Source organism: Ochotona curzoniae, unplaced genomic scaffold (assembly GCF_017591425.1).
Source record: "Ochotona curzoniae isolate NIBS_2020 unplaced genomic scaffold, NIBS_Ocur_1.0 patch210, whole genome shotgun sequence".
Lineage (NCBI taxonomy): Eukaryota > Metazoa > Chordata > Mammalia > Lagomorpha > Ochotonidae > Ochotona > Ochotona curzoniae.
In genome coordinates, this window is record NW_024466763.1 from 26,935 (window position 1) to 47,066 (window position 20,132).

The 20,132-nt window shown below is 42.6% G+C and overlaps 1 protein-coding gene and 1 long non-coding RNA gene across 2 annotated transcripts in view; both read left to right on the forward strand.

Annotated features, from left to right (window-relative positions):
• Positions 1 to 18,479, forward strand: part of LOC121166701 (splicing regulatory glutamine/lysine-rich protein 1-like) — a 35,395-nt gene extending 16,916 nt beyond the window's left edge. Inside the window, 8 exon segments of the mRNA XM_040995951.1 lie at positions 1,152 to 1,282; positions 2,126 to 2,240; positions 7,540 to 7,659; positions 8,035 to 8,331; positions 13,220 to 13,315; positions 14,257 to 14,282; positions 14,285 to 14,397; positions 16,342 to 18,479. Of these exon segments, the coding sequence (XP_040851885.1) occupies positions 1,152 to 1,282; positions 2,126 to 2,240; positions 7,540 to 7,659; positions 8,035 to 8,331; positions 13,220 to 13,315; positions 14,257 to 14,282; positions 14,285 to 14,397; positions 16,342 to 16,491 (1,048 nt within the window). The 3' untranslated portion in view covers positions 16,492 to 18,479.
• Positions 2,248 to 4,490, forward strand: LOC121166702. The gene is made up of 3 exons (XR_005885462.1): positions 2,248 to 3,294; positions 4,361 to 4,366; positions 4,479 to 4,490. It is a non-coding gene; the product is annotated as an uncharacterized LOC121166702 (long non-coding RNA).
• Positions 18,480 to 20,132: the final 1,653 nt, after the last annotated feature.

Genomic DNA, 20,132 nt, shown 5'->3' on the forward strand with positions numbered 1-20,132 from the left:
CTTGATGTAATAGAGGCCTTTTTTTTTTGCTAGTAATTGGCAATGTGTGTAAAGGAAGACTTTGTGTTAAGTATAAATGAAATACATGAGATAATTAGCTTTCAGCCTTTAAATTCCTGAAGTTGTTTATTTAAGGATGTTTATCCTATTTTCTCATTTTTCTATTTCTAAGGTCCAGTTCAACGTTAATGTTGTTTATGTACTCTACCTAACACGTGTGTCCTTAAGCCTTAACAAAATCAAGTTGGTTTTTTGTTATGACCCTAGACTAATGGACAACTTACTATGTGATTTGAACTACAGTATTTCTAGTATAAAAAAAAACTTGAGTGAACTCAGATTTGCAGCAAAATATATTGAGAACGTAGGATGGTTTTAAACCAATTGTTTTGACTTTTAGGGTTGCTCCTATCTTTGGTTGTGAAAAAAATGGTGTAACTTTTTAGATACTCAAGAAGTTCTGTTTCAAGTGATTATTGAGGGAAACTTGGTTTTGTCTGAATTCCATAAATTCCCTGATTTACAGAATTTGATCAGGATTTGCTTTGAAAGGAGAAATAATCATTTGCAATGGGTGCTTATCTTGGCAGTTGTGGTGGGGGTGAAGTGTGAGGCTCATTAAACATTGTGTGCATTCAGAAAGCTACTGGTAGTAGACTAGGCATTCTACCAGAAGGCTGTCAGCTTGGAATGTGTGTTTGACTAGGCCAGAGTTCAAGGTTAATTGAAATGGTACACGTGCTGCAAGCTCTGCCTTCATCCTCCCAGATTGCCCACGTTATCGACAAAATCTTAGGAGAAGTGATTCATTGGTATTAAGTATAAAATCTACAAAAGAGCCCATCTTAGTTGTAACTCTATGATACATAGGAAAATATTTCCTCTAGTCCATTTGGGCTGTTGTAGAAGTCAGCTACAGTTAAGCTTTCTTTTGATTTGGTTTTGAATTTGTTAGCAAGAGATGATGGCAGGTAGGGATGAGGTTACTATTCATGGTTCAGGGTTGTTTTAGAACATGAATTTGCTCTATCATTCTCAGTGTGCTTTTGAGATACCCTCAGATTGATAAGTATTGTGTAAGCAGTTAATGATTTCATGTGTTGTATGTAAATAAGGTGTGCATTTGTGATATGCTAATATTTTTAATTTAGAATAAATCACTCCAACAATGCAATAGTAAAACCCCCTGAGATGACACCTCAGGCTGCAGCTAAGGAGTTAGAAGAAGTCATGAAGCGGGTCCGAGAGGCTCAGTCCTTTATCTCAGCAGCTATTGAACCAGGTAAGGCTGTGGTGTTGTTACATAGGCCACAGTTTACAGGTCATAGAGCCTTAGGACTGGAAGGAATTTAGAAATTGCATTGTTCAGTCCTTTTCTTTTACATAAAAGACTGACACTCAAGTAGTAAGTGGCCTACTCATGTCCAAGTGCATTCTAGCACAAATCTTAACTTTTCCTGTGATTTTTAACAGCCTGTTCGAGTAAATGAGCTCATTATAAATTAATAGCAAACTGCATTCAAATTTATTTGTTACAAGCAAATTGTCTTACGGTGAAGCTGGAAATGAAGTAAATATATTTAAAATGTTACAGTTATGGAGGTTTGCCTTCCTTAACATTTTAATTTTACAACTAGAAAGGAGCCCATTATTTTGAGAAAATATGGATTTTCTATTTTAGCACAGAGTGGAACACTAGTTCGAATTTTTGTGTTGGTAAAGTAATTTAAAAATCCAATCCAGTGATGCTTGGGTAATTACTTTTGAGCAGATTTTCTAAATTAGCCGTCAGAATTTAAGCTTCAGTTCTAGGAAAATAAATGGAGACTTAAAATCTGTCATAGGAATTACAGACATGTTGTAATCGTACGTTATGGCAGCAACAAAATATTACGAGCACCTGTTTATAATCATCTGGTTTATATGTACTGCTGCAGGGTGGCTGCACTCCACGAGTTTATGCAATGACTTTCTTGGATGTTTCTGAAGGATAATTGCACAGGAGGAGGATGTACAGAGAGTAGGCCCCTTGCACTATATGTGGTACATTCCACTTGTGCCTAATTATTAACTGGGATCTTTAATTGTTCTGAGCTTACACTGCAAAGTGGTTTTTTCCTCCCAGAGTCTGGAAAGAACAATGAAAGAAAAGGCGGTCGATCTCGTTCCCATACTCGCTCACAATCCAGATCTAGCTCAAAATCTCATTCTAGAAGGAAAAGATCACAGTCAAAGCGCAGGTGAGGATCTCTGCTGTTGTATTTTACATTGTTTCCAGTGTTCATATATTAAAATTGCTCACATTGTATGAAATTTCAGTAGTGCTGGAAGTGTGGTTTCCAGCAAATATTACCTTTGTTGGAATTTAGTTAAGAAACGCATTTTGTCAAATTCACAGTTCTTGATGTTTTAACTAATTTTCAGTTTTGTAAGTTGGTTTTCTAGGCAAAGGTGGTCTATTGGTTTTTCTAGGAGTAAATAAATTAGTCTTTATATGGAGATTACAAACTCTATTTTTTTCTATTGAGGAGAGGGAACATAGTGGCCAAACTGAAAATACTACTGAAGTTCCAGCCTTTCTTGTTTTCCCAGGGTAGTCCAGGCTTGGGGAGCTCTACCTCACGTGTTAGAGCAGCTCTGCCTCCTGTGCCGGGTGTCCTTGGGACTCCTGGGGATGGGACCCTCCTGTGCCGGGTGTCCTTGGGACTCCTGGGGACGGGACCCTCCTGTGCCTGCTTTTGGACCAGACGTATGTGCACTTTCAGATCCATGTTTTGTATGGTGTCTAAGCTGTAGTCTGTTCTATCTTGTTTTTTCTTAGAGCTTTGTCATTCTGATCTGTGTGTCATTGCTTTGCATTTGATGCAAAGGGAAACTCATAAAGTGAACTTGTTTGGAAGTACCCCAAGAGTCACATCTGGAGGTGCAGTGTGAAAGTGTGTAGTGTGGATCTTCATTGCATGTTCCATGTACGTCGTGTTTGTGTCTTGAGAGAGGAGAAGCAGGCCTGCTTGTGTACCTGTCAAGGCTGTTGGAGAAGGTGCTGTGTTTCAGGGAAGGGAGAAAAGGAACCAGTGTGCATTTATGTGGAAAATCACCAGCAGGCCCAAGTTGGCCTTCCTGTGATAATGAAAGACATTCTAGGAGCAGATAGGAACATAGGATGCTGTTCTGAGTCAGCTGAGTTACACTTTGGGCTATTTACTTACCTGTGTATACTGCTCCATTATTATTTGTTTGCAGTAGGGTTTTCCCGTCTTTCCAAGATCTTCCAGTAGGCCAGTTCCGAGCCCAGTTGACTCTGTAAGGAGTGGACAGTGCATTGGACATGAGCACTGAGGGAGGAGAGCAGATGAGCAGCAGTGACAGACTGGACGCGCAGATTGCTGGGAGGGCGCGCAGGAGGCCGAAGAAGCTGAGCCACAGTACGAGGTCATTTGTCCAAAGAATGAAAAGACCAGTGACTCAAGTCTTAAGAGAGTGCCAGGTTCAAGGCTGGAAAAAACCCGAAACTGATGGTTAAGATCATTTTGCTCTTGATAATGATCTATGGGAAGTTTCATATGCTTTTGGAAATTATGACACAGTTTCACAATTTAACTAAGGTTTTTGTTATTAACTACTCTATATTTGGGTATTTCCACTCTACAAGGGTTAGGTGAGGAGGGTTTTTCAGTCTTAATTGTAATTATTCTTACTCATAGGAATAGTGTCATGTCGATGTACCCCTGTAGCATTTGAAATTGCTAGCTGTTGGTATGTATGTGTGTGTTTTTGGCCAGCATATTCTGCTTTTAAACATGCTTATAGAAGTACAGCCTCAAATAAGTTGTTAAACAAACATAAAAGGGCGCTGTTTCTTTTTAAAGTAAGTTTTGAAAAACAAGTTCCTTATCCAAAAGCCTTGTAGGTAGATAGGCTCTTGGGTTGGAAGAGCCCCTGCTGCTGCAGGCTTGGGAGGGCTTTCTCTCCTCAGCTGGTGGAGGCTGGTGGAGGCCCGGTGGAGGCAGCAGCCTGGTGGAGGCTGGTGGAGGTTTGTGGAGGCCTGGTGGAGCAGCAGCCTGGTGGAGGTGGCAGCCTGGTGGAGGCTGGTGGAGCCTGGTGGAGGCCTGGTTAAAGGCTGGTGGAGGCCTGGTTGGAGGATGGTGGAGGCCTGGTGGAGCAGTGGCCTGGTGGAGTGACGGCCCAGGAGCACAGGTGGCAGGAGCTGTTTGTAGTTTTTCACTTGCTTCAGATGCTTCTAAAGTTCTGCTTCCCAGTCACGGAAACATCAATACGGCTCTAACACTCACAGTTTGATTTCGTAGTGTTGGATAGTGGAATTGTGGTAACTGAAGGCTGGTAAGGTGGAAGGTGGAAGGTGGAGGTCGGGCAGTGATTTCCAATGTCCAGTTAGTTTGGGGGAGTGTGTTCAGCAGGACAGTTGGGGTGACTGGGGGAGTTGACAGCGACTTATAGTATATTTTATAAAGAACCAGAAGGAAGGAGTTTCAAGGTTCCCAAGCAAAGCAATGATACATGTTTGAGATGGAAATGCTTCCTTCACTTGAGCATTTCATATTGTTTGCATATATCGTATAGAATTATCACAATTGTTCTGTGTCAGTGACAGAACAGGTTATGAGCTGTGCTGCCCCATCCCCACTCTCTCCTGTTCTCCCTGTTCCCTTCCTGACGGTGAGCCAGGGCGAGATTGCTTGTCACTGTGACCTAGGATTGGGGAGATGTATTTCTACTTTGTCGATTTTGATACTTGTTTTATTCAGAGCCACAATGAAAGAAAAGGTGGGTAGTACTGTAATTGTGGTTTTTAAGTTAAGTGACCTTTATGGGCCAGCATAGGAATATAAGACATTTTATGATTTTTTAATGGAAAACAGCTGATTTACAAGTGAACTTTGATGCAACGTGATGGTAAGTTGCTATTTACAGTTTTATCTAAAAATATCTTTCAAATTATTAAAAATTAAAGGTGATAAAGATACATCTTTAGGTAGGTTAGATCTACTTTTGACTGTTAGCATTAATCAGAAACCAGGACATTAGAAATGAGGGAATATTTAAGTTTCAGAAATTCATTACTCAAACAGTGGCTTTTTGTACTCTCAAGACTTGCTGGGTGAGGAGGGAAACTAATGCATTAATGTTTTGCTTGTTTTTTTGTTCATTATTTATAACTGCTGCACTTAATCCTTAAAAATTTTTCTTTGCCTATTTAAGGTTGGAAAGCACCTTTTAAGAAAAAACAAAATAATTGTACTTTTAGTGAGGTTAACCTGAACAGAAATATTATGATGACAGTTTTTATTAAGCATGTTGAAGCAAAGGCATTTTAAAATAAGCCTGACTTCAGCTGGCCCAGCCTTGGGCATTGTGGCCATTGGGAGTGAACTAGTGGACAAAACATCTCTCTTTCTCTCTGTAACTTTGACTTTTAAAATAAGTATACTTGTGGAAGTTCATTGCTTCCTTGGCATTAAATAAGAATGTAAGCTTTATGTTAACTTTAAGTGAGAATGATGATAGTGCAAGTGGAGTTAATAAGCATTTGTTTTGTACCAGATACTGCCGTGCAGTCTCTCAGTCAGGGTCTGATGATAGGCCAAGTCCCTGGACCCCTGCGTCTGCGTGGGAGGCCCGAATGAAGCTCCGGGCTCCTTGCCATTGTGGTCATTTGGGGCCTGAGCCAGCAGAGGGAAAATCTCTCTTCCCTTTTCCTTTCTATGTAATTCTGCCCCCCCCCCTTTTTTTTTTTTTTTTTTTGGAAAGGCCAACTTGAAAGAGGAGGAGGGGAGCGAACTTTCTGTGCTCTGGTTCAGTCTCCGGTGCCTGAAGCAGCCGGCTTGGCCAGGGCTCCGTCTGGTGGGGGCGGGGCGGGGCTCAGTCAGCTTGGCAGGCTTTCTCAGGAGCAGTAGCGGGAAGTTGAATGGGAAGTAGAGCAGCTGGAAATCGATTCACACTCCAGAGTGGGATGCTGGCATTGCAAGGCAGGTTAACCTGCTGTGGTGTAACACTAGTTCTTAGAAAAGTTCTTTAACTAGCTGTGGGTGTCACTATAGGTGTGAAAAGTTATTGCCGTGTAATCTTGGATTATTTTTATCTAGTTTTAGCTCACGTAAAAGGATTTTTGTTTTCCTGTCAAGCTAGCACTGATACTACTACTAATACTGTGCCTACACAATCTTTTTTCTTTTTAGATTTATTTAGTTTCATTTGAAAGGCTGAATTGCAACAGAGAGAATGAGAGATCATCTGTCCTGGGTCATTCCCCAAGTGACTGCCACCGCTGGGGTGTGCCAGTCCTAAGCCAGGAGCTCCTGGGTCATTCCCCAAGTGACTACCACTGCCCGAGATGTGCCAGTCCTAAGCCAGGAGCTCCTGGGTCATTCCCCAAGTTACTACCACCGCCGAGGCTGTGCTAGTCCTAAGCCGGGAGCTCCTGGGTCATTCCCCAAGTTACTACCACCGCCGAGGCTGTGCCAGTCCTAAGCCGGGAGCTCCTGGGTCATTCCCCAAGTTACTACCACCGCCGAGGCTGTGCCAGTCCTAAGCCGGGAGCTCCTGGGTCATTCCCCAAGTGACTACCACTGCCCGGGATGTGCCAGTCCTAAGCCAGGAGCTTGTTTCCAGGCTCTCACATGATTGCAGAGGCCTGAGCACTTTCCCAGGCCTTTAACCAGAAACTAGATTGAAAGTGGAGCAGCTGGGACTTAAAGCAATGCCTTATGGGCTACTGCTGCCACAGGGCAAGGAAGTTTAGTTTGCTACAGTGCCAGCTGCTGTACACTTTTCTTAATATATTTGTAAGGACAAATAACAGAACCTTTTATAGAAACTATTGAATCATCAAAGCACTACTCTGTGAAGATGAATTATAACCAGACTCCTTGCTGATTGAGAGTTAAAAGGCAAGGGGCCTGGCATTGTGGCATAGTTAGTTAAGCTGCCCTCCTTCTGACAGCAGTACTTGAGTCCCATATGGGTGCTGTTTAAAGGGCCAGCTACTCCACTTCTTCTGAGCCAGCTCTCTGCTGATGGTCTGAGAAAGCAGCAAAAAATAGGCCAAGGGCTTAGAATTGTGTATCCACATGGAAGACCCAGAATTAGCTCCTGGCTCCTGGCTCTGGTCTGGCCCAGCTCTGGGCATGTGGCTATCTGGAGAGTGAACTAGTAAATGGGCGATCTTTCTCTATCTCTTACCCCTCTGGCCGTCAGTGTCTGTAACTTTGCCTTTTAGATATATAAAATAGGTCTTAAAAGACGGTTTTTAGCATAAAACATGGAGTACGAGGGAAGCTTTTTGTACTAATGTGAAGCATCTCGTTAATTGTGCCACACGAAGCCGCACCTGCGGATAACAGCGTAGGTCTCGTGCAGTGCATAACTAGAGAAACGTCTGGTAACAAGTAAACTTGAAATTTATAGATTTTGATAAATAGTATTAGGATAGATTTTAAAATTTTCATATTTGAAAGACATCTTCAATTTAAAAATTTTTAAATTTTAAGACTAAGTTTTTTAACAATTTATTTTTCTTAGGAGTAGATCCCATAATAGATCACGTTCAAGACAGAAAGATCGACGCAGATCTAAGAGCCCACATAAAAAACGCTCTAAGTCAAGGGAGAGGCGCAAGTCCCGGAGTCGGTCACGTTCACGGTGAGTTTTAGGGAAATTACAGAGACTGTTTTCATTGGCTTCGTTTGTTAAAACTCTGTTGTGGTTTAGGTTTTAAATGAGAGAAATAAAACTTTTTTTCTGGTTGTTTTAATAATCTAGGATTAATATTGGTTGCCATTGATTTGAATCTGATGGTCAGTATGATTCATGAGGTTTCCAAACTGCTCCACTCAGCCTGGTAATTGCTTCATTTAGCAGCTTTGTGTACACTTGAGTTGTGTAGAATTTATATGTTATGTCTATAGCCATTCTAAATGATTTAGTGTTGGTGATTGTAAAGGAAAGAGAGGGAGGTCCCAATTGGGTGGGGAAGAATTGCTTTAGTTATTAATTAATTAATTTTTGTTTTTAAAGGGACAAAAGGAAGGATACTCGAGAAAAGATCAAGGAAAAGGAAAGAGTGAAAGATAGAGAAAAGGAAAGGGAAAAAGAGAGAGAGAGAGAGAAGGAACGTGACAAGGAGAAGGAGCGGGGTAAAAACAAAGATAAAGAGAAGGACAGAGAGAAAGAACGGGACAAAGAGCCTGAGAAGGAACAGGACAAAGACAAGGACAGATCCAAAGAGACCGATGAGAAGAGGAAGAAGGAGAAGAAGTCCAGAACACCACCCCGGAGTTACAATGCCTCCAGAAGATCTCGAAGTTCCAGCAGGTTCGATGATGCATAAAATGTGTTCCGGCGGGTTTAGCTGGTGGCGGAAAGATCCTTGTGTGCAAGCTGAGCCAGTGTGGCCAGGTCACAGTGTGCTCCCCTCCTTGTGCTGTTTCCTCTAGCAGAGGGATCGCCACAGTCATGAACATGGGCAGACTTGACAAGTTTTAGCTGCCGTTTGTGGTCTGTTATTTTAACCTGCTAATTCCTGTTCTTTGTTGTGGTTCTCTTTGAGGGTAGAAAGGTAAGGGAGGATTTCTTTTAAAAAAAAAAATTATAGAATTTGATCTCATAAGCTCATTTTTTTCATTCCCTTGATACAATGTTAATATGCAAAATGTGTTCTGATGGTGTGGTGTTTGTCCTTACTGTCATGGGAGGTACTCGTTTGGGAGGAAGAGAGAGGTCATGTGGCATTCCACTCTGCAGATGACCGAAGTGGCTGAGGAGGGAGGGGCCAGAGCCCAGAGCTGCAGCCCAGAGCACAAGCCAGGGCTCCCCTCAGGCTGATAGGAACCCTCTTAATGGAGCCAGAAATCAAACTCAGACACTGAGGGGAGATGCTGGTTTCAGAAACGCTGGATTAAATGCCAAATCCCTCACTGAGAATAGTTTTTAGCCCTTTTGTTGAGTTCATGATATGGATTCTCAGTCTTTGTAAATTTTAATGGTTACTCTTTTCCTCAATATAGTTCCCACTTTATTAAGAGTTACACTGCCACCAGGTGGCAGTAGGTTTCCATAGTAACATTTGCAAAATGAGACCTCTTCATGCAATTGAGATATCTAAGTGTACAACCTTATTCTGGGTGATATTATGACTGTAAATAAATGGAGTTCCTGACTTGTGATAAAATGTCTCTGAAATATATTTGTGTTTTAAAATAAAAAGCAAACGCCTGGCATGGTAGCCTAGTGGCTAGAATCCTCGCCTTGCAGGCGCTGATTTGCATGTCCCAGCTGTCCCACTTCCCATGCAGCTCCCTGCTTGTGGCCTGGGAAAGCAGTGGAGGACGGCCCAAAGCCTTGGGACGCTGCACCCGTGTGGGAGACCTGGAAGCAGCTCCTGGCTCCTGGGTGTTGTTCGGTTTAACTCTGGCTGTTGTGGTCACTTGGGAAGTGAACCAGTGGATGGAAGATCTTTCACTCTGTCTTTCCTTCTTTCTGTAAATCTGCCTTTCCAATAATAAAAAAAAAAATCTTTAAAACAAAAAAGAAGCTGTGTGTGTGTAGAGGGGGTGTATGTGTCTGGAAATATGTCCAGTCTATATTCATGTCTGGTATCAGCCGTTAGTTGGATCAGAAGTAGAACAGCTGGGATCTGAGTTAGTACCCATATAGATGCTGGCATTGTAGCCAGTGGTATTACCTGCTGTGTACCATAGCACCTGCCTTTTTTTTTAAGATTATTTATTTACTTGAATGGCAGACTAACAGATCCTCCATTCAGTGCTTCACTCCACAAATCCTTGCAGTGGCTGGAACTGAGCCAGTCCAAAGCCAGGAGCCTGGAGCTGCTTTTGGGTCTCCTACTTGGGTGTAGGGACCCAGGACTTGGGCTGTCATCTGCTACTTTCCCAATCCATATGCAGGGTTTTGGATTGAAAGAGGAGCAGCTGGGACTAGAACTGGTGCCCATCTGAGATGCTGGCGTTGTAAGCAGAGGATTAGACTGTTGAGCCACTGTGCCACCCCTTATGCCTCCTTTTTAAATATATGTATTTTTAAAAATTATGTAAGAGTCAGAGTTAGGAAGAGACAGAGAGAGGTCTTTCATCCAGTGGTTCACTTCCCAAATGGCTGTAAAAAGGGCTGGGCCTGTCCAATGCAGCTTCTGGATCCCCGGTGTGGGTTCCCACGCACTTGGACCTTCCTGTCTGTCCTGAATTCTATTGGCAGGAGTTGGATTGGAAGTACAGCAGGCAGGACTTGAACCAGCACCCACATGTGGAGGCTTACCCACAGCAGTATCTCCTTTCTTTTTGCAAAATTGGTACTTCAGGGGACAGTGTGGTGGCAGAGAGATGAATCCTGGGCCTCGACACTGGCATCCCCTGCGGGCACTGGTTCCTGTCTTAGGTGCTCTGCTTCCAGAGCAGCTCCCTGACAGGGCATGGGAAACCAGCTGAGCATGGGCCACGTCCTTAGGCCCCTACACTCTCACGGGAACCCCAAGGAGGCTACTGGTCCTCACTTTGGATCAGCTCAGCTTGGGCTGTTTGGGGCATGAACTAGTGGATGGAAGAGCTCTCTCTCCTTGTCTCTGTAATTTTGTCTTTGAAAGAAAAATAAAATAAATGTTAAAATTGGCACTTTAATGGTTTGTTCCTAACGTTAGCCTTTGACTAATACTGAAAGATCAAGGATGATAATGGCAGACATTTGCCAGATAATTGTACCTCAGTGTATTTTCCGGCCTCGCATTATTTAATCCTCAGAGTAAACCTGTGTGGAGACTGTTGTTGCCATTTCAAGCATCAGGAAACTGAAGCTTACAGGGAATCTCTCATGTGCTCTGTACTTCAGCTTAAAAGAACTCTGAGAACGAGCATTCACATTGGCTGATTCACCTCCCACATAGCTCCTGGGACCTGGGCAGGAACTGGAAACTCCATCTGAACCCAGCTCTTGGTGCACACTGGTGTGTGTAGCTGGAGCTGAGGGGTTGAACCTCGCTACTCTAACGTGACATCTTAAATGCTGGACTGAAAGTCTGGTCCCTGAGCTGTGCTTGTGTATCCAAAGTTCAGTAGCACTGTTCCATTTTTATCTTCTTTCTTTCTTAAAAGATTTATTTATTTATTTATTTATTTATTTGTTCATTTTTGAAAAACTGGAGTGACAGACAGATGGGAGACCTGCGTTGCGCTGACCCATAGCCTAGGTGCTGTGCTGGCTGAGGCCGGCCCGGGCTGCATCCAAGAGTGTGACTTGCTGTGGGTCTGCCGTGTGGGTGGCCAAGGCCCGAGTACGCTGGCTCTCATTTGCTGCTTTCCAGGTGCATTGACAGGAAGCTGGATCCGAAGTGGGATGGCTGCGATTCAATCCAAGGCCCCCAAGTGACTGTTGAGCCCATTGAGCCATAACCCTTTCCCTCCTCTCCTTTTAGAGGTTTGCGAATTCCTCTAATCACCGTTTGGTACCTACTTTAAAACATTGCCTCAGGAGCAGGCCTGGTGGCACTGGGACTGGAGTGGACTACCTGGGCTCAGTTCCCACGAAGGCTCCTGATTTCTAGTGTTGTGACTGTACGCTCCAGCAGTTAGGAAGCGATAGCTCCAGTCACTGGGTCCAGCTCCGTGTGGAACGCCAGGTTGGACTTCCTGACTCTGGACTTGCCTAACCTGAGCCTTTGTAGGAATCTGTGGAGTTAGTGCTCACTGTGTTGGTCGGTCTTTCTCCACCTCTAAGATAAAAGCAGAGCAGCAGACTGCTTCAGAAGCAGCGGACTGGCAGCCTTGTTATATTCGTGTGTCTTACTGGGGCTGAGAGATTAGCTCCAGATTCCGGCACATTGGACACACGTGAAGTAATTGAACAGCCTTTGTTTGTATCAGTTGAACCCTTGGAGCCTCCTTGCACTGCGTAGGCATTATTGATTGTGTGTCATGTGTGCCTTTGTGTTTGTGTGATGACCCTTCCTAGTACAAACAGATGTTTTAGTTTTTATTTTAAAGATTTATTTATTTTCATTGGAAAGTCAGATACACAGAAAGGAGAGAGAGAAAGATCTTCCTGCCACTGGTTCATTCCCCAAGTGTCCTCAATGGGTAGAGCCTCTTTTGGGTCTCCCACACGGGTGCAGGGTCCCAAGGTTTTGGGCTGTCCTTACCTGCTTCCCAGGCCACAAGCAGGGAGCTGGAAGGGAGGCGGGCAGCCTGGACACAGACTAGCACCCATATGGGATCCCTGCATGTGCCAGGTTGAAGACTCTAGCCACTGAGCACCAGGCCTGAATGTTTTAATTTTGAATAACTTCATCATGTTTAAATTCTTTTTTTCTGAGCTATTTTATGTCACTTGATCTTTAAGAAAATTCCCTTGCTCACATTTGGTGTTAGGGCTGGAGGAATAGGATAAGCACCATTCATTTCTAAGAGTGTAGCCATTTTCAGTGTTTTATGCTTTCAGAAGAACTTGGTGTGAAGAGTTTGAGTTTTTCGTCTTTTAGCAGTTTTCTGCCTTTCAGACACTCTGGGTTTTGTTTATTACATCAGAAACATTATAACTCCTCAGAACAATAGCCCACTTAATATTTTTATTTCCAGAATGTATCCCCACCTGTATTTTCAATAAAAATTTTGATATTTGAAAACATTTGTGATGTTAGAATTAACACTATTGTTGAGAAAAGTAGGGCCTGTGCCAGGGCTGGGGAGGGAGCCCGTGCCTGGCAGACTCATGCCCGACTGGACCTCCTTGGTGCTCTCATGCCAGGCCTGTAGTGCTTGAGCTGTGTTCATGTCAGATAAAAAGGCTCAGGTTCAATAATGTGATCCTAGCTGTGTATCCAGTAAAATAAAGCACTGGAATTTAAATCTGAGTATAATCAGCTCTACTTGTTCATTGACTCACGGCTTTATTCCTAACTGATAGTCTAGAGTATTATCCAGAGTTAGCTTATTATCATCAGCAGCTGTACTTGTATATCCATCTGTACACCACCAGAGATGATGTTTTGAGCAGTCTGTGCAATTTGTGGTTCATTATTGGGCCTGAGTTCTGAAATGAGGAAATAGGACAGGACAGAACCATAAAGATTGTTATTTTCTGCTGACCTCTAAGGAATAGTAAAAATGCGCTTGAGAGTTCCTTGTCTTTTATATATGTGAATTGCCCCTTATATGGCTGGCTGTTATTTAAAATATGACGTGTTTTTCACTTCCAGGGAAAGACGTAGGAGGAGGAGCAGGAGCTCTTCTAGATCCCCAAGAACATCGAAAACCATAAAAAGGAAGTCTTCCCGGTCTCCCTCCCCGAGGGGGTAAGTTAAGATCATGAGCTGACATGACACTGGAGCAGGTGGAAAATCTACAAAACAAATTCTCGCTTATATTCTGAGTGAATATTCCATTTGCCCCTTTCAGAAATGAAGTCTTAAGAGGTAGATATTCAGTCACCCTCAGCTTCCACTTACATGCTTCTTGTCTGTCCCCAGGCTTTGGTATTATTGTTCATTTTAGTTTTAATTTTTGTTTATTTGAGAAACAAATGAAACTCCTGTATCTGATTCACTCTGCAGACGCCTGCTGTCCTTGGGGCTGGAGGCTAGGGACTCGACCTAAGTGCTGTGTAAATAATTACACTATATGATGTGGGGGAATAACAACAGGGAAAAATGTCTGCATATGTTCTTTGTCAGTGTAGTATTGCCCCCCCCAAATATTTTTTTAAAGGTTTATTTTATTTATTTGAAAGGCAGTTAGAGAGGGAGAGATTGCAAAGCAGAGATTTCCCATTCACTCATCCACTCCCCAGATGCTGCAGTGTTTGGGGCTGGCCAGGGTGCCAGAGGCCAAGAGCTTCTTCCAGGTCTTGCACATGGCTGCAGGGACCAAAGCGCCTGGCGCATCCTCTGCTGCTTTCCCAGGCCACAAGCGGGGAGCTGGATGGGAAGTGAGGCAGCCAGGACATGAGCCAGCGCCCACATGGGTGCCTACACTTACAGGTGGAACATTAGTTTGTTGAGTCACCTTGTTGACCCTAAATTGTATGTCTTTTAAAAAACCAAGTAGGGTAAGATGGGGGTAAGCCAGGGTGTAGGACCCATTTTTTGTCAAAATAGCTTACTAGTGTGTCTGGTACAAGGAATTTTATTTTGTGTTGTTTCAGGGGATGCCCTGTATTGGATAAGGATATTTTGTCAAAACTATGATAAATCTCTTTAAGCTATTAGATGCTGACATGTTATTAATATTCTTGTAGCAGAAATAAGAAGGATAAAAAGAGAGAGAGGAACGGGACCACATTGGTGAGAGGAGGGAGAGTGAGCACTCCAGCTCTGTGAAAAAGGACTGTAAAGACGGCGAAGGCAAGGAGGACAGCGCTGTGCTCACAGGAAGTGATGTAAGTCAGCCGCCGGGTGCGGCACGGTGGGGAAAGCGCTAAATGGGAACGAACTTTTTAAAACATGATGTTTTTTATAATACAAGCATTATTTTTAAATGTTTATTACAGAGGTCAGGGCATGGTATTGCTGGCCTGTGTGGGGCTCTGGTAGAGGGCGAGGAGGGGTGAGAGATGGGTTTGCAGGTGGAGGTGGTTTAGCAGGTATGCCCACTGCCTGGTGTACTGACGTCCCCTCCGGCACCCTGGCAGGCAGGAGGCTGTCCAGGGGCGTGGGCACTGTGGCAGGTGACATGTTCTATCTGTCCTCGCCAGGCCTCTTCCTTCCTCTTTCTGTGTATGTTCATGTTGTTTGTTCAGGGCTGCTTCAAGAGTGTCCACAGGACTAAAATTGCTTGCTGTTTTTGAAAGAAAAAAAGTGTTAAATTGATCAATCTCGTTAAATTTTGAAGATAAGGGAGTAAATTTTAAAAAAGGTTTTTTTAAAGATTTGTTTTTATTAGAAAGACAGAATGGCCACAGTCATTGGAGCTGAGCTGATTTAAAGCCAGAAGCCAGGAGCTTCTTTTGGGTCTTCTCGTGGGTGCAGGGTTCCAAGGCTTTGGGCCATCGTCTGCTACTTGCTGAGTTACAAGCAGGGAGCTAGATGGGAAGTAGAACAGCCAGGACATGAACCGTGCCTTTATGGAATCCCAGCTGAGACAAGGTGTAGAATTAGCTAGTTGAGCCATCGTACTGGGCCCAGCAAATTAAAATTGTGAAAACTGCAGTCCTGGGTCAGAAGAAGTAGCTTACTGGCTGAAGTTCTCTCCTTGCATGCCTTGGGATACCATATAGGTGTCAGTTTGTGTCCAGGCAGCTCCACTTCCCATCCAGTTTCCTGCTTGTGGCCTGGGAAAGCAGCAGAAGATGGCCCAAAGCCTTGGGACCCTGCACTTGCATGGGAGACCCAGAAGCAGCTCCTGGCTCCTAGCTTTGGATCATCTCAGCTCAGGCTGTTGCGGCTACTTTGGGAATGAATCAGCGGGTGGAAGATCGTTTTTGCTGTATCTCCTCTCTGCAGACCCAATTTTCTAATAAAAGTAAATAAATCTTTGTGGGGAGGAAAACAAAAAAAGGAAAAGATGAAGAAACAGAGAAAGATTGATCTTCCATCTGCTGGTTCTTTCTCCTAGCGGCCACAACAGCCATTTCTGAAGTCTGTTCTGGTTTCTCACATGGCTAATAGGGCCCTAGTACTGGCCATGTGCCTTCCCAGGCACAGCAGCAGGTCCACATCGCAAGGAGGGTAGCTGGACTCGCACGGCCTCTCCTATGTGGGATGCAGTGCTGTTGTTGCCAGGGCGACAGTGGTGGTCCCTTGTTCTTTGTTTTTGCGTTTTGGTGTGTATCTTATCTTTTGGAAATACTTGTAATCTCTTCCATTTTTTTCAAGTCTGTCAGTTCTTACAATTTTTTGTTTCCCTCATTTAATTTTATAAGAAGTACAAAGGGGAAGTTTTTACACTACTTGAGTGTTTTTTTTTAATATGAAAACATAATGGGTAGAAAATATTCAGTCTTGTTTCTTCAGAAATGATAGACATTGGAGCTGGGACTGTGGTGTATGTGCCACCTGCAGTATGAGCACTTCATGTGGACTGTGGTTCTAGTCCCTGCGGCTCCACTCCTGGTCCAGCTCCTAGTTCATGCCCCTGGAACAGCAGTGGAGGATGAGCTGAGTGCCTGGGTCCCTGCCCTGGGAGAAGCCACTGGCTTCAGAGCTTGGGCACTAAAGCCTGTGGACACGACCTACATGCAGGCTTCCTGTCACTCCATCTCCGCTCTCTAACTCGACCTTTCCGAGAAATCAGTCTTATGAAAAAGATAAGACATAATTTTTGCTTTTATTGTGGGCAACTCTTAGGAAAATGTTAAATGGGCACATTAATATTTTTTTTGTAGGAGAAGGAGGAGATGAACGAGGCAGATTCAGATGTGGGCAAAGAAGTCGGTGACCAGGACGCACCGAGGACTGGGGACAGCCACGGGCAGCAGAACGGCAGCTGTCAGCCTGACGAGGAAAACCTGTCTGCCCAGTCAGACACGGTGTAGGACCCTCCAAGGCCCCTCTGCACTCAACGCTGGCATCCAGTCCAAAGCTTTTACGTCTCACAACAAGATGTAATAGACAGGGAGGAAGTCTAGTGGAGCGTAAAAGATAGCAGCAAACGGCTTTCCAATCCTTAGGTGACTTTGTGGCCATCTTGTTTCTGAATCAGAAAGCACGGACATGGAGACGGTAGCACACGTTACTCAGCCTTCTCATGTGAAGTCTGTGCAGTTCCATGGTGGCCGACATACTTGCCATGTGGTTTATTAGTGTCTGCCAAGAACCATTGCAAATAAACACAACATCAGAGATCCAAATTCATACTATCCTTAAAGACTGGTGACAAGCTTTGCAGGCTCTTGACAAGGCTGGTTACTGAATTTTGTATCACTTTACTTTTTTTTTTTAAAGCAGTTTCAGTATGTAAAGTTTGATGATGTGCTTGAAATTGGTGGAAATATAAACACACCCCTTGTAAGTGCAAAGTATGTAAGAAGTTTTCGCCTTTACAAGATTTACAGTGATTGTGTTTAATTCTCACTTGTTTTCTTTTGTTCATCATTTAGGACAGCAGTTTTTCTTTAAGATAGTTTTACAGGTTAAAATTGTTTAAGTGGATTAAAAAACAACTGACACTGCATGCTACTGTTCTCTCTGAAAAGAAAGAACCCCCTGTGCTGAATACTAATACGTGTTAGTATTCCGTGTTTGAGTCGTTGGGTCTACCCGCAGAGTGAGCGTTTTCTTTTAAACTTCCTTGACATTTCCAAGCTTACTGCGAGTAGAATTGCAGTGTGTGTTGTCAGCTGTAGGTGGCAAAGGCGTCCTTAGCAAAAGGAAACTGGGTTTTCAAAATGGGCTATGGGAGCACAAGCTGAAGCTTTAGTGCCTTCTACAATGTTTTCTAGAATTTTCTATGTGCTAGTCATCCTGAATTCATATGGAATCTAGGTGGATATTCTGTTCATACCCATAGAGAGGTATGCAAGTCAAGTGTCAGGAGAGCTGCTTACTTAGTTCACCTAATATGAAAAGGAAGTCTTGTTTTCAAGGCTGATTGTTGAGTTTAACAGTACAGTTTTGGGACCATCAATTTTATACTGTGACAATTGAAGCATGCTGTTCTCCCTAAAAGGAACCTTTTTGTGGTCTATGTTGATGTTGAATGACCTTAATGATTACCTCTCAGTTGTCTTCTCTAAATGATGTGCTGACTGAGGGAAGCCTCGTTTACCAGGGAGGTTGTGTGTCCCAGGGTATGTTTCCTTGAGTTTAAAATTCGGGTGGTCCGTCGTAGATAGACTCACCTTTCCCTGACGGTGTGCAAGACGACAGCATTGCAAAGGTTTTTCGTCTCAAAACGTTTAACTTGTGGTTTTTGAATTCTTTTCATTACTGTTATATTTCCAAAAAAGTAACAGTTTTAATTAGCATGTTATTAAAAAATCAAGTATAATTTTATTTTAATGCAGTCTAATACAATCAAATTACTCAGTTGCCTTACCTCAATGGGAAGAGTTACTTGTACAGATAGAGTTAAAAAGCTGAGTAGCAGGTGGTCACTTGGTTTCACCTTGAATTTTCATGTTAATACTGTTGAGGTTGAAGTCTTTGGTGAAGACTGAAAAGAGTTGCCCCCACCGCGAGTAATGAAGCCTGGTTTGATTATTAAGCTGCTTAATCACTCTTTTTGTGTTCAAAATTACTGTGTGATTTTTTTTTTCCTTTTTGTCAACTGTGTACATTAAAACTTTGGAAAATGCTTTACTATGTAAAGTATAGATGGTCATTTTTATCATTCAACCACATACGGTTGGCTGTAAACAGCTTATTCTGATGTAAGAATGCTGGGTGCATATGGAGAGGACTGTGTAGGATTATGTGTCTTGCATCAATAGCTGTCTTATTTATGATATGGAAGTAGACTAGAGCAAATGTTTGAATCTTTGTTATTTTTAGTACCGTTTCTCTAATAAAGCTAAGTATTTTAGAGGAAAGTATTTGTTTATGCATTTCAAAAAAACAATCAGTTTTCATCCTGCCTTTCTTTTCATTGGCACAGAGATTTTCTGTTTTTTTGCCACAGGGAATGCACGTTTTGTGTGGTGTTTATAAAACTGTTTTCCTCTTCTCTGGGCTCTGTGAAATATCTTTCATGCTGGTCATTAACATGAAATCTGGTTCCTGCGTTGATATTTAGTCACTGTTAAAGTGATCATGTGAGGCTTGACAGATCCTGACTTGTGAATGGGATCCGAGGATCCTAGGAAGTAAAACCAGCCTCTCCGGGGTTGGATGTTTGACTTGTTCTTAGGGAAGCAAAACTTGGTAGGGTTTTGTATGTTTGTTGTTGACTGGAGCCGATATGTTTTCAGTTGTAGATTTCTTCTCGAGTTACTTTGTTTTAATACAGGTGTTGTCGGGAAAACTTGAGGTGAGGCTCAGCAGACAGCATTTTACGCTTGATACAGATTTTGTTTAGCTAGAATTATGTAAGAGAATTCCTTAAATTGTAGTTGCTATTCATCAGTCTAGAAAAATTCTTTTGGAACTCTCACTCTTGCTTTTCAGCAACCCAGACTAATCCTAGAGGACGGTCCTTCAGAAGCTTGCCCGTCAGTTCCAAGTGTGAAAACGCGTAAATGCTTCACTGTTGGCTTACCCCCTGCTGTGACCCGGGTCCTGTCTAATTAGCTCATGACTGTATGCACCTGTCAGTTGATGACCTTCCCTGGATTAGGGTTCCGTTCTGAAGGGCTTCGGTGTTGGCCATATTCATCAGGAGTGTTGGGGGCTGGCGTTTTGATTTGCTCAATTAAAAGCTGGCATCCATAGTGAGAAAAATTTTTTGATCAAGAAAATAATCTCATTTGTGATGCTAATCATTTTCGGGACTCTGTCATTGTCTATGTATATGTTACTTACCTTTATTTAAAAACTTAAAAAAAAAGGACCCTGACCCAAACACGCTCTCAAATGAAGATAATGTATGTAAGAATTACTGCGTACAACGGCATGCTTTAGTCTACACAGTAACGCCAAGTCAGAATTTGCTTTGATTTCATCGCCTTTGTTTGTCAGATTAGCAGAATTAATCCTTTTGGATTGAAGCATTGAGTACTTTTTTGGTGGTCATTTTCTATTTTCATTAAAAGTGTTTGATTTTTTAACTAGCTTGGTTGTCAAGTATATCTAGTCTTGTGAAGTAGAAGGATCTTGCATTCCTTGTATGTTTAAATATTTTAAAATTTTTTACTAAGTATTTTCTCATAATTCCCACTCTTATATGTAATAGCCATTTAAATTGTTTAATCTCGAATTTCAAAAGGGATAAAACATATTTCTGGAAGCAGGAATCTGGAGTAATATAAGAATCTCTTAAAATTAACTTCCCTACTTTTTGGGTTTATGGGTGCAAGCTTTTTTTTTCCTTCGTTTTAAAAGTATACATTTTTATTAGTAACACTGACTAACAACTGATACTATTTTAAAAATAAGCTAAAGCTGTTTATGAGTTCTGGTCCATATTCACATTCACTTAGATTGGATTTAGTAACCCTTTCACTGCTTTTCATAACTCCTAACAATTTATTTAGAATTGTTACTTTGTGTCTGCTATAACGTTTCTTAAGGTAAAGTCTTT